The sequence below is a fragment of the Hyalella azteca genome, unplaced genomic scaffold, assembly GCF_000764305.2.
Source record: "Hyalella azteca isolate HAZT.00-mixed unplaced genomic scaffold, Hazt_2.0.2 contig493, whole genome shotgun sequence".
NCBI lineage: Eukaryota > Metazoa > Arthropoda > Malacostraca > Amphipoda > Hyalellidae > Hyalella > Hyalella azteca.
The window spans coordinates 74,674-89,545 of NW_025930840.1; the positions used below are offsets into that span (position 1 = coordinate 74,674).

General features: G+C 39.4%; 1 protein-coding gene across 1 annotated transcript; it reads right to left on the bottom strand.

The window, feature by feature from the left end:
• Window positions 1-3,560: 3,560 nt before the first annotated feature.
• Window positions 3,561-7,484, bottom strand: LOC108678239 (glycine receptor subunit alpha-2-like). The gene is made up of 5 exons (XM_018166606.2): window positions 7,377-7,484; window positions 5,860-6,187; window positions 5,376-5,629; window positions 4,612-4,785; window positions 3,561-4,074 (listed from the first exon to the last, which is right to left on the bottom strand). Exons 1-5 carry the CDS (start codon window positions 7,482-7,484, stop codon window positions 3,676-3,678), a joined length of 1,263 nt encoding a protein of 420 aa, XP_018022095.2. The 3' UTR covers window positions 3,561-3,675.
• Window positions 7,485-14,872: the final 7,388 nt, after the last annotated feature.

A 14,872-nucleotide genomic window follows, 5' to 3' on the forward strand; every position in this document is an offset into this window, starting at 1 on the left:
ATTTAACTTCTAAGGGATTTAGAATAAGATAGGTGTTTTTGCATAATCAAACATGAAACATTCAGACGACATGAGTAGAAGTATATGAATTCGATGACAACATTGTTCACAGAGAGGTGTTCAAGCTCGATTCAACATCATTGATAATTCAGTATATGGAATGCATTCGCAATTTACATTTTACTAATGGTTCCTCTGCCGAAAATGAGGCTTCATATAAATAACGCAACAATGTCACTCGATCACATTGTGGTTGAATTACGTGTCGGGGAATTTGACCATACTTGATTTTTGGGCGGGGAAAATGTGTCCAAAAATGATTTGCTATTTTCACTTCAGCCAATTAATACTATGTACCTAATTTTGTCATCTACTAATGTTACCTGAAGTTTAATCGCCTTTTTTTTAGTTGCTATTATGAGTCATGAGATCAAGGCGAAAAAATTCGGTATCCATGCGAATGGTTTGTTTTATGCGCAAAAATATCACGTAGCTACGGACCGGTAGCGAAAAATTATTTGGCCGTTATGCATTAAAAAAATTTAAAAAAAACTTTAATATTTGGCGACTACTTAGTAGCTATTATATTATTAGTCTTGAGTTAGAACAGCGCTTATTCGAGTCAGTTGAAAATTGATACTTATTAACTCCCTAAACTGGCCATTGATATTAAATCATCTTGACATTAAATATAGAACTTCGTCGAATTTTCGCAGGTCACCTCGAATTGACTAGTTGCCGTAATTACAGTATCGCTGGCTTGAATCTTCGCCAATTTGGCATATTCTTCGCAATTGCAATGTAGCGTTTATTCTTTCTTCTTACGCAAAAAATGACTACAGATCTAATGTGTATGACGGGATGCTTATTTTGTGGTATATATTTTTTTTTTGTTTCTAGGAAGTATTGGTTCAACTGTACGTTCTATTAATCTTGTGCTTAGATTAGTGACTAGTCAATTGTTGGTAACATTTATTTCATGACTGTAATATGGAATCTCATTTTACTGTGATATTATTTTGTTAACACAAGGGTTTAATTTATTTATGACTAAGCAATGCGTAAACAAATATTTATTTCATGACTCTCGTCTGGCTGTGATTATGGAATCTCGTCTAGCTGTGATATTTGTAGGATTTAGTTGTCAGTGTCTTGGGACGAGACTGAATGTGTAGCTCCAACGTGATTGGTTGAGCTGCTCCTGGCCTGGCGACGGTGCGCGCTAGGTAGTCATGAACGATGGAGAGTTAGGTCACTTTGGAATTAGTTTAAGATTATTCGACTTTTAACTGTGAATAGTTTGCCAAATGATTAAAAATATGATGACGTTATTGTATTGTATTATATTATCTATTTTTTTGCACTTAGAAAGTGTTTACGGTCTGTTTTGTACATTGTAAACGTGATGTTGAGGTAAGCTCATCTTGGCTGAGTTAACCCTCGCGGAAAAGTTGTGTGTGCTCAGTGTTACTGGGTTGGGGTGACACGGTTTCGACTCGAAATAGGCTGAGCCAAATTTGGGCTTGCAAAATAAACTCCACCGCAGTTCTGGGTATAACTCCTAATGAGTTCCAGTAAGAGATTAATGACGGCATAGGTGGAGTTCTTGAATAGTTCCAGATTTTGGATGCGTTGGGCGGTTAACAGCCGTTCCATTCGCACCCTCGTGTCGTAGAGGCTAATAACCTCTGGGTTCGAGTAAATTGTCAGCGGCTCATTGGAAGCTCGTACCCTTCAATAGTCGTGCGTTTGAGGCGTAACTGCCACCCCGGTTCTATGTTCTTGGCAGTGCTTTATGGCTCGGACCCCTGATCATTGCGTTGGTTGCCGGCATTGTGGTGCGGCTCGTACCCGTATCCTTGCTCTCCACTCCTGTAAAGTCGCCAGTTTTGTGGTGCGGCTCGTACCCGTATCCTTGCTGTCCACTCCTGTAAGGTGGCCAGTTTTGTGGTGCGGCTCGTACCAGTATCCATGCTGTCCACTCTTGTAAGGTGGCTAGTTTTGTGGTGCGGCTCGCACCCGTATCCTTGCTGTCTAATCCTGTAAGGTCGTCAGTTTTGTGGTGCGGCTCGTACCCGTATTTTTGCTGTCCACTCCAGGCGAGGTCGTAAATTTTGTGGTGCGGCTCGTACCCGTATCCTTGCTGTCTAATCCAGTAAGGTCGTCAGTTTTGTGGTGCGGCTCGTACCCGTATACTTGCTGTCCACTCCTGCGAGGTCGTCAGATTTGTGGTGCGGCTCGTACCCGTATCCTTGCTGTCCAATCCTGTAAGGTCGTCAGTTTTGTGGTGCGGCTCGTGCCCGTATCCTTGCTGTCCGCTTTTGTGGTCATCTGTAGTTTATTAGGATTCCTCGACGTTGTATCCCTGAGGCTGAGACCCAGTTTCCGGGCGCTTTTGGACCTAATAAATTGTGTGCCTTGTACAGTGGAATGTGTATCGCCCGAAGATCACCAATATATAACGAAAAGTTCCTCGTGCTCATTCCTCCTTTCTCCAACGCAAGGTTCACGCACCATGCCATACTTCACGTAAAATGCGCACATTCTTTGAAGAAAGTGGACTGGAGATTGTAGACAGGCCTGGAAATTCTCCAGACATCAATCCCATTAAAAACTCATGGGCTATAATCAAACAAAGACTCCTGAAAGAAGACTGTTCTACAATGGCAAAGCTAATTTCTGCTGTAATTAGGACCTAGTTTCATGATGAGCAAGTGACTAAAATGTGTTCAACATTGGTCGAATCCATGCCAAATTGTATTCAAATGCGTGTAAAAGCAAAAGTAGGTAATATCTGCTATTAATTATATCACATTTGGCCCATTGGCATGTTTTTTTTTCAAATAAAACTTCAATGTGGCAAATAATTGTGTTATTTCAACCACTGTCCGAACTAATTTGCACAGTACTGTATCATTGATTCTTCACTAGTAAACACTAGATCTAGAATATTTGGAGTCTGTTTACCCCTAAAATGGGTTGGCTTGGTGATGTTCTGGATTAAACATGAGTCTCTCACAGACTCCAAGAACAGGGATGTTGAGTGATTCCCATCTCTTGGAAAAGATTCATCTGCCCCGTCTATTTCTGGATTGTTAAAGTCACCAACGATCAACGTATGCGACCTGCTGAAAGCCATGCTCCGTAAAAGGCTGTTTAGTACTTTTTAGTTACTTTTATTGTTATCAGAGGAGCTGCTAGGTGATCTATAAATGACCCCCTATGACAAGGCTATCTTTGCCTTTTAGAGTAAGTTCGCACCACACTGTTTCTCTAGCTGATTGAATTGATTTTATTGATGGTACAATTTTGAAGGTAAAATAATTTCGTCGTTTACTGAATTTTAATTCTTCAGAAATTACACGGGCGTTATCCGTGCTCAAGAATTGACAAGATTTAATTACCAATTATTTTATAATTATTTAATAGTGAAATGATGAAACACGAAATAAACAATCGAGTTCAAGATAATTGTGTAGGATATTGTTGCAGAGGTTGAAAATCACGAGTTTGAGGGTTTAATAAAATTAATTATGACATTCAATAGAAATACTAGTGCGAGATATAAATTCAAGTCGCTACAAGTACTGATATAATTTTTTGGCTTTGTCTTGGTCTTGAGTTTATGCACATTTAGTACTTTTATGAAAAGATAAACGCAGTTAACTGATCGAGCTAACCATACTTTGTATAAATTATGGACCAATACATGAGATTGAAGACGACCATCACCGCTGATATCGCCAACCGACTCACCAACTCCAGAGCCTGCGGCGACATGGTACAGCCACTGTCGCTGTGTTTTAGCTCGTGGAAACAATGATATTGCCATGCTTCCTTAACTGGTAATTCAGTCCCATTTGTTTTATGAGAGAATTTCAAATGTTTCGTCCTCGATGCTCCCATAGTCTTTGTGTTATTCTCTCCCGAATCACTCATGGTCGAAGGGAGTCCAACATCACTCCTCTCTACCAGCACGTGGAAAACAATTACTATAAACGTCGTGAAGATGCAGAAAAGCAGCCAAACGTCGACCATCTTGAAGTACGATGTTTTGGGTAAAGCTGCGGACGTCTGCACGAAAATTTAACCAAGTTTATTAGCCGAATATCAATTTTTTTATTTTTACAGCGTCCTGAATTCATCGCCTACCTTCTCACTGATATCTAAATTTTCAAGTCTTCTTCGTTAGCCGATGATCAGACACTGTCAATATTGCTGGAAAATTGTACGTAATTCGTAAGGTAATAAATAGTCACTCTGAAATTATGATTTTTTCCGGCGTCTCAAACTTGTTAATTTGTCCGTAAGGAGCGCCGGACCGATCTTATTAATAATTCGTGTGGTTATGCTGCGCCAATAATATAAATTTGTAATAATATAAATCTTCATGAGAAGGTGGCGTGGGGTTTGCGTTCTGTGATAGCATTGCTGAGGCTCCTAATGGCTGCACATAGGAAATCCTACCGATGGTGGTGGTGGTGGTAATAGGCGAATAGCACGTGCTAGGTGTGTGAGATAGCAAACCAAACGTTGGTTTGGGTTAATTTCTGTAAGTATTTATCTTGAATAAGTACCAGAGAACCAATTAGTTGTTACAGAATTGCTCACCTGCGAGAAGAGAGTTGCCATGACGAGTAGGGTAGTGAGGGCGGTCATGACGCGGGAGTCGAAAAAACGGCGTCTGAAGAAGAGCGTCATAAAAGCAATGAAGAGCATCGTCAACGACGGCGTGTAGATGTTGATGAAGGCGTAGCCGTGCAGACGTGTCAGCGGCACCAGCACCTCATGTCGTGACGGGAATGACAGTTGTATTAAATTGTCCAAGCATGACGAATAGACATGACATTAGTTCATTATGTACACCCCAATATGAAATGGTCCTTGAGAAGGGCCAATTAGCTACATATGGACGACATCGGACGAACTCATTAGATGCGTTTATTAAGTTTCCTTGCTCTGTAGGAATCATTCTCTGCAGGAATGTGAATTCTTAATTCTAACCAATCTAAGTTCCAGTATGAGGTGCGCGTTGAATGTCGTGAGATAATATGGTATCTTGTGAAACTTGGATATACCGATTTTACTTCACCGTGAACGGGTTACTATCTAATTTTCAGTAGCACACGGAAAGACATGAATAGCAAATATTTTTCTAAATATAAGAACCGTGTAGAAGTTATGAGAAAATGTTATGATTTTGTGAATAGCAAACAGACGATGTTTACTTCAGATTTGTCTGAGTATCTGTGATGCTCGTTAATTACAGCCTTACAGGCTCATAATATTGAGACTGAGTATTATTATTACTGAGTATTATTAAGTACTGAGTATATATAATTCATAAGCCAGATTATTAATGGAACTAAACTTACCACGAACGAGGTCGGCGAATCTTGCACGAGCTTGACATCACCCACTTCGTACTCCATGAGAAGCTTGGCGCCCTGGTATGACGCTGCCGAAGTGGCGAGATGGAAGTATGTACAGCAGGCATCCCGCAGCTCGAAAACCATGCTACACGTCTGACGGTCGAACGGGTACAGCGTGAAGTCGAAGTCGCATGTGAACGACGCCTGGTATTGCCGGTGGTTCAGGATACTGTTTGTTGAGCCAGGGTACAGCTCCACTGCAGGCAATATAAAATGAGTAATGATAATAATCATGATATTCGTAATACCATGGAATAACATAGTGGTTTCAGTTTTTTATTATGAAATTTTGGCTTGTTGTTCGTTACTCGTTCCTACTAGCCCACAGCTCTTCTCGAGGAAAGTGATTTTATTCCACTTACCATTCAATTCAAATGCAATCAAATTTTTTTCTAAATCACTGAATCTTTTTCTAAGCTGCTCTTACCCTCTTCTGCCAAACTGTTATCTCTTTCAGATGACTTCTCTTGTCTTTTGACATAAGTTGACATTTTCTCGTCAATCTGGTTGAAGCTGTGATCGTTTGTATTGACGAAAGCAATGGTTGGGAACCAAATGCTGACGTTGCGAGTGACGACATTGAGGCTGGTGTCATTCTTGAGATTCCTGAACGTCGCCCTCGACTCGTACCACTCCAGAGTAAGATTAAACGTCGTTGCTAGGATCATGGACTGCGTGTCGACAAAGATGTTGTGTATCGAAATATCTGCAGAGATAGCCAAGTCGCCGGCTGCGTTTCGCGGTGGAATGCTAGCCTGGGATGAAAAAACAGCATTTAAAGACATGTTTTGCATGTGTTTTGGTATGTGGATTGGAAAGAGAGACAAGAAAATGAAATTATATAGAATGAATGCAGTGCTGCTCTGGCTTATCTGGCAATAGGGAGAGAAATGAACATTTAGAATTGCCTTCGATACGAGTGGCACTTAGGACAGTTAACATGCGCTATACCAACTGATTGTAACATTAGTCATCAGGGCAATCGATAAGAAAAACTCCGAGGACAAGTAAAATACCCTGTGTTAACTGAATGTAACTCTAGTTGCCTGTTTATTCGATACGAATAGTCTCCAGTCACGAATGACAGTAAGCATGAGCTATGTCTAATACATGTAATATTAGTTACCTGGACCTTCGATAGGAATAGCTCTGAGGAGTGAGGACTGTCAAAATAACATTCGTCCACTGAATGTAACGCAAGTTACCAGTCCCTTAACATAACATAACATAACATAATGATGTCGGCGCTGAAATGTAGGCCTGATGTGGCCTGTCGCCGATTCTTTTCCTTTTCGTGCCTTGTTCATAGACTGTCTCTTATACACATCTTAATGAANCAACAATTTTGACTTGAGGCCATTACCATCCTGTTAACGAAGCTGACTTAAAGCTATTACTATCCAATCAACAATTTTGACTTGAGGCCATTACCATCCTGTCAACAACACTGACTTGGAGCCATTACCATCCTTTCAACAACACTGCTTTGAAGCTATTGTCATCCTGTCGAAAACATTGACATGCAGCTATCACCACCTTTTCAACAACAGTGACCTGAAGCTATTACCAACCTATCAACATACAGCATCCGACAAGTTAAAAATTATTGCTGGAGCTTTAGAGTCTGTTAAGTTAAAATAAGTTAAGTCTCTGACTCAATATGTTAAGTCTCTGACTCAAGTCTCTGACAAGTTAATATAAGTTTGGGCTACAACATTCGAGTCAGTGATAAGTTATGATAATTTAGGGCCAGAGCACTCGAGTCTGTGACACTATAGCGTCAGATCCCTCTGGAACAGCATGGACTTGTCGATAGGATATCTGTACCTCTAGGCCCTAGGATATCTGTACCAATGAAATATCTACACAAATAGGATATCTGTAACAATAGGATATCTATCTGTACCAATAGGATATCTGTACCAATAGGATATCTATTTGTACCGATAGGATATCTGTACCAACAGGATATCTGTACCAATAGGATATCTGTAGCCGGTGACCAGGAGTGTTGCGAGGACTCTCCCGGTCCGAGTGTCGCGCCACCGCCATCCGTCATCCTCGTCGCGCTCAATCACGTAGTCCCCGAAGCCTTTGAAGACGCCGATGCCTCCAGACGATTTCTCCAACAAATAATTTTCATTGTACAAAGAGTCTTGACAAGAACCAAGCATCTTCCAGGGCTTCCCTACCGTCATGCCGCAAATTGTGCACCTACAAAATGGAAAAGAGAAGATAAATTAGTAATTTCTAATTTTTATTAATTTAAATCGAGAAGTTCTTCCAAATAGTGATAGTAATTATTGTGTTTCTTGCTATTATAATTCAGCTTTTGCTCCGTCGAAAGGGTTTCATTTATCACTACTGTTACAAGAACCAACGATTAAACCAACGATTAAAACTATCCTTAATTTAAATTGAAAAATTAGTGACCAGTGTAACAGAGAGTTGAAACTATGCAATAAAAATTAAATTTTCAATAAACATGATACAACCGAATAATTGAAATTCAAATGTTTTTAGATTAAACATCTTTTAAAGTAATTTTATATCTTGCATCGGTTATCACGTAGCGAATAAAAGCAATAACTGTATACATAAAAATAAATTTGGGAAGTAATATAGGAAAAACTATTCCTCAGAGATGATTTTGCGCGATCGTGTTTACTGCAAGTGAACTTGATTGTTAATATGCCAGCAATGGACGGGTATCAGTCTATGTTTAAATAACAGAAACTATTTTTTTTTTTTTGAAGACTGAGATGCATTACACCTTCGCCCATGCTGTGTTATGTCGTGTGCTACAATGGATGAGTTAAATGGAGAAACAATGGATGCACTTGTAAAGGACATATACTTAGTGAACTGGCTTTCGTAATTTTTTATTATTCGATACCTACGAATTGCGAAATTCGAAAATGATCATCAATGAGGCCCTTAAGCGACCCAACTCTCTTCACTTTACGAATATTTTTTCAGACAATTTTGAACTTTATTATAACGTATTAATTCTGATTGCCTTAAACATGATACAGTTTATAGTCAGTACGGTTTCGCATAGAGTAATGTACTCTCAACACAAACATTTATCCATAATTTTTTTAGTTGATTCATCAAAATTTGAATGAAATATTACGGAGGAATTGAGAATCATAAAAAATCATAAAAATAATCATAACAAATACACGAACCTCTTACTGGAGCAGTCGTCATCTATTATCCCTTCTCGGTCCAGTCCTCCACAGTTCTCGAACTTGAGACCATTAGGCTCATCAGGCGCCCATGGCAGGTTGTTAACCACATATCCGTTCCCGTGTTGGACCCAAACTCCATCTTCTTCCTCGTCCCATAGGCCAACCCAAAACACATGGCAATCGCCGACCTCCTTTTGAAAGCTGGCGAAAATCCCATTTACTTCTTGAAACGTCCATGGAATGAGCATCTGACCTCCCAAACCTTCACATACGTAGGCACCTTCGTAGAAATCAGTTTCGGGTAAAAGCTGAACATTGTACGAAGTTTCCAAAGAACAAAGTGACTTCAATGGCACATTGTATGTATTAGCGTTTTTGATCGTCAATGAGCTCTCATCCCAAGAAAACAGGTCTCCCTTTAATTCAGTTTCACATTTGGCCATAGAAGTTATTTCTGTTTCTTCTAAGACCCTGCGCCATATGTTGAACTGTGAAAGTCTTCCAACGAACTTCAATCCTGGGTATCGATTCGGGTCGATGAAACCGATATCCAAGATAGAAGCCGGTCCATTGACACCAAGTTGTAGACTTTCGGTCTGAATGAGAAGACCTTGAAGGTAGAACTTGATCTCACTTGCGTTCCTTGCTATGCAGACGTGGTACCAGACCATCGGCTGGAACCACTTACCTTCCAACATGAGATACTTGTACTCATGAGCAACTGCGTACCTCAGCTTGTCCACGTACAAACCTGAAGGTTAAAAGGCAACGAAGATACAGAACTGATTTCCTATCAACAGATTCAGAGCATAGATGAACAAACCTTGACGTAAAGATTACATTTACATTCGCTGAATCCTCTTTCTGCTCACGAGTAACTTATTCATTAATGAAGTAATATGTATGTTTTTGACTTGACACACATGTTTCAAAAGAATTTATACGCTGCATATTGTCTCGTTTTTTATAAAAAATATGACATTTTCCTGGTGAAATCTGAGGATTAAGTATTGTCATGCAAAGACAAGCAAGTATTTGAATTTCAACGTTCTTGTGAGGAATTCTACGTTATTTTTTTACATCAATGACCGTGTTCACGTACAGAATATCGCATATTTTTTCACAATTGCATATAGCGTTTAAACATATTCTTTTTGTACCAATTTCCAACACATGCTGCTTATAAAAATGGGTTTCAACCTCGCGAGCTCCATGAAGACTTTTAAACGTCGAATAACGATACTTTGTATGACGCAAAAATGTTATCTAAATTCTAAAGTTATGAAATTTTATCAATTTTTACGGACTTAGTGCATGGACTTAATTCAATTGGTATTCCTAAATCATGTTTTTTTATATCTGTAGAGGGTAAATTCGTCGAAAAGTTTCAATTAGCTACAAACTGAAATATACCTAATTGCAGAAGCGGTCGATCGCCAGGCTCATAGAGATCAAAGAGCAGGTTGTGGGCCCTGAGCTTGTCAAAGGAGAAGGCGACGCAGGCGGTGAAGGAGTCCAAGGATGAGACGGCGGCCCCCGCGCTGAAGGCTCCTGAGTACTGGCCGCTGTGAGCGTTGTTGCTGCAGTTCAGCACCAGCGTCGCCTCTGAAACCCAGCCAAACATGTTTGTGATATAGAATTTATTTCGGTCTAATCAATATAATTTTCTTATATAATTTGTATCAATAATTTGTATAAATAAATATGATTTCCCAATAGAATTCACTTTGCAACAATGTCTAAAATTTTCTAATATCATTTATATCATAAGAATATATATAGTTTTATTACAATTTATATCACTAGCCGTGAAACGCAGTGAAAGAATTAACTGAGCTGTGTAGCGAGTATTCCACAATTGCAATTTTCTTTAATTAAACTACATGATTCATTAAACTACATGATTCATGAAAAAACTATTGCGAAATGTCAACATGATTCATGAAAAAATTATTGCGAAATTTCAACAGGATTTCAAGAAAAATCTTCCTGTAGTTTATTCTTTTGAGCCGGTTAATTGAAAATTCTAAGTTGAGTCACTTTTTTAAAAAATTAAATAGAACAGATCGAGCCTCTAATTGCTCTACATGAATTTTCTTGAAATTTACATGAATACAATTCAAAACAATTTCAACCAATTCGTCAATGAGCCGTTCTTTTTGATGAAATAAATAACCGAATGCCACAAAAAACGTTGAGGAGCATCTTAGAAAACCTGCCATCTGTGAGGCAGGAGACGGTGACTCGTAACAAGTGTTGCGGGTGGTGCAGACTTGTAGCAGACGCTGTAAGTAGGATTGTCCTTAATCATTATTATGCAGGTGATGGAGGTTGGATTTTCCTGCTACTAGTGTTGCAGGTGAGGCTAACCTGCTGCAGGTGTTTCACGGGGGACTGACCTGCCATAGGTGCAGCAAGTCGGACAGACCTGCTACAGGTATTACAGGATGAACTAACCTGCTACAGGTGTTTCAAGTGGCGCAGACATGTAGCAGGTGCTGTACATGAGACTGACCTGCTGCAGGTGCTGAAGAAGGGACAAACCTGCTGCAGGTGCAAATATCAGTAGCAAGGTAGCCCCAACCGCGCCCAACATTCTGCTCCGCCACCCAACGCCCAGGCAGAGACCCGAGATCAACTCTGTCAAGAAAGAATGTCAAAACAATTATATTGTTGCACGACTCCAGCTAGAAATATTGCTGCGAATGGAGCATAAAATTGGAGCTGGTCATGAATCATGTTTCTTATGCAAATAATTTCGTGAATTTTTTGTTATAAATATACATCAAATATTTTCGAACATTTGCGATGTTCTCTCGGCTGTACGAAATGAGTTAAATGAAATGAGCTAATAATTAGTTAATAATAAATGAGCTAATAATTAGCCAAACAAATTAAGGAACTGTTTTTTAAAATACATTACCGGCTGATGAAGGCTGGATTTATCACGAGTCTCTGCGGAGTTATGATGCCTAAACTATTTAAGGCTATCCTAAACTATCCAAAGAACCTCACATGGGGCTGGAAGCGAGAAAAAAACTCATCGAGATTTTCTGCAAAAAAAACACTAAAATTGCTTTTTAGAGAAAAAGAAAGAGAAAATTTGCCATCAAGTCTTTACAGCGAGATACGTTCATTGTTCATTGGGAGTACAAATTTTTCCAGGATAGGAAAATTTTTGAAAATGTATATTCGTCCGGTTGCTACAGACGAACTTCCTTCCTTCGGCAAGTCTCGAGAGACAAAAGCGAGACACCGACTGACCAGGCGATGTTTTTATTCTCCCGCGATTGTTTTCGTCCTGTCGTTTATATATTACTTCCCACTGAAATATCAAGGCCGTGACGAATCACTGCAAAGTTTTTGCCACATTTTTCATGACAAACTTATTGCAGGAACCTGTGTTGGAGCTAAGCCTGCATAATGAAGGTGCAAAACCAAACCAGAGCGCGCGCTTGTCAGGCTGTCTTGTAAGTTCATATATCAACAGAATGATGCTCGATACGAACCACTAGTAAGGCTACTTGATGTTTCCTGTATCAACGATACCATGTAGAAACGATACTATGTATCAACGATACTATGCTCAATGTGCCTCATTATAGTCAGGCCGTCTTGGAGGTTCAGTAATCAACGAAATGATAAAATGCTTGACATGTCACAGGAAGATGAGGAGGTGAATGATTTCCACCTCAGGCGGCAAATATTGATGAACAATATTGATGAACAATGCACAATTATTCTTTGCAGCAACTCTATGGAATATAAGGTGAACTTGACGGTGGCAGCAGTTCTTTCTAAAAATCAGGGTATAACATTCATTCTAAATTGTTACAATCTGTTTGGCTTGTCGCTGCTACGTAATGGTATCACGAAATTTCAATACAAGATTTTAATTTGTAAAAATTATTTTTGAGTTCCTGCAGTCAAATAACAATCAAGAAATATTTAGTTTTATTGAAAGGGCGAAATGGAAATTCTATTTAAACAAAACGACCATTCAGCGTGAGGATTATTATGATCACCTGATGGTTGCGTGCATGATTTGACTTCCCGGTTGTGAAGTTTTATTTCGCTAAATCAAATCAGGTGATGATGAATTTAATCGATTACTTTTTAAATCTAATAGCACAAGTGTCCGCTCTTTCGTCATAGTCATTAGAACCATAACAACTCAGAAAATGAAGTCAGTTATTACGAATCGATAATGACACTTCACGTCAGACTTGTAATCGACGAAGATACTCGTACAAATGTAAGGGTCCCGTAATTTGTTGAGGATTTCCTGACGTATAACTGATGAGCTCTGGTAAAACACTGTACATCGTGTTGAATGTTCAGTATTGAAGTCTGGGTATTGTTATTGATGCTGGAAGTGACAGCGGCGCATGAGCAAACAAATGGAGCAACTGAACTGATCGAACGCCAGCCTGCAGACATCATCTCCCCTCGACGACCTTCTTTTGAGGGCATCAGAGGGAAGAAACTACGCGTAAATTAAGCAATTTTCTTTAATTTTCAAAGAAGCTCGTCCTCAAAACCTGACAGTGGTTAAATTATCTATCAAAACTAATATAATCTCCCGTCTAAAGGCGTTCGAAATGTGATTACAACATCCAATGAATCATAGATTATTTTCTTCTTTTTTTATTCGTTTATTTTTTATTTTCCCTTCCCAATGCCAACGAGAAAAATGATCGTCATCTAATTAGGATATTACTTGGTTATGTGCTCTGATTTAGCTAGCTACATGTTTAAACTCGCGTCAGAGCTCTGTCTGTACCTGCTACATAGGTATATCTTTGCAATATATAGGCTTATCTAGGCTATGGGCTTATTTAGGCTATGGGCTTATTTAGGCTATAGGCTTATTTAGGCTATAGGCTTATCTAGGCTATTGGCTTATCTAGGCTATGGGCTTATCTAGGCTATAGGCTTATCTAGGATATAGGCTTATTTAGGCTATAGGCTTATATAGGCTATGGCTTATTTAGGCTATAGGCTTATTTAGGCTAAAGGCTTATCTAGGATATAGGCTTATTTAGGCTATAAGCTTATATAGGCTATGGCTTATTTAGGCTATAGGCTTATCTAGAGTCACAATTCATAACTGCAGCCGCTACGTAGGCTTGTCTTGGTTAGAGATTTTTAAGTCCTTTCTACACAAAATTTCACGCTTAGGTCTAAAATGTCTCCGAAATTCTGAAGGTCATCCGCAGTCAGCATATTTTTGAAATAACTGAGTTAATGGACCACTCCTATGCTTTTCAGATAAATTTTTGGGACGAATTTTATAGCAGGTTTTCTAAGCTTAAATTTCAATCAAACCCGATTTTGATCAAATTAAAAACGTAGTTATTTATTCATATTATGCTCGTTCGAGTGTATTCAGATGATTATTTTTAGCGCATTTTCTCATTTATGGAAAAAATGCACTATTGTGCTCGTCATGTCCGTCCGTCCGTCTGTCCGTCTGTCTGTCCGTCCGTGACTTCACGTTTTCGTCGACGAGAAAATGCGCTCTCTGTCTCTCACTGCAGTGAGTATATTTTTTCTATCTGCATCAATTTTAATAAGCGCAACCACTGGCAGTAGAAAATAGATTATTTCGCTGGGATTGCGAAAACAGTGAGAATGTAATTTGTTGAAATTTCGACTGGTGCGAAAGAAGAGGTTCAATTGTTACTGAAGCTTTTTCTGCTATAAAAATGTATTATTTCATAGAACTGCATTGATGCAGCAGAGTGTCCATTATCTGACCCTTCGATATTTTGATGGTGAGTAAGCCCTGCAAGAGCCTCGATATCGAGCAGGGCTGACAACCCCTGTCGTGAGGTTGGCAATCCTGACGTTATCTAGGATCTTCACTGCAGAGTGCCGACGTTCTTCTTTCATCCGTCTTCATGGAGCATGGGTATAGTAGTGATGGGTTGCGCGAGATGGTAGCCATGTTTACTGTTTCACGGTAGGGGTAAACTTTTTTGTGTGTATCAGTGCTACGGACATCGCGTTACACTATATAATGAGATTCAGTTCCGAATTCGATACTTTTCGTGAGCAGTGGCGTAACTGGTGTCCTGTAACTATTTGTAGTTTTAGCGATAATTGACACGCTTCCAATGGTATAAAAGTACAGGTCGTTTTTCATGATTGCCTTCTTTCGGAAATCGATACCAACAGCGCCATCTTGCCTTGATTCATTAATACTGAATTAGGAAACATGGCAATTCTCTCGAAATTGCTCGG

Coding starts and splice junctions, on each gene's coding strand:
- LOC108678239 (XM_018166606.2), bottom strand. CDS start 7,484: ATGGCGGTGGCGCGACACTCGGACCGGGAGAGTCCTCGCAACACTCCT. Junction 6,188..7,376: donor TTGGTACAGATATCCTATCG/GTACAAATAGAT, acceptor TTTTCATCCCAG/GCTAGCATTCCACCGCGAAA. Junction 5,630..5,859: donor TAACAGTTTGGCAGAAGAGG/GTAAGAGCAGCT, acceptor TATTGCCTGCAG/TGGAGCTGTACCCTGGCTCA.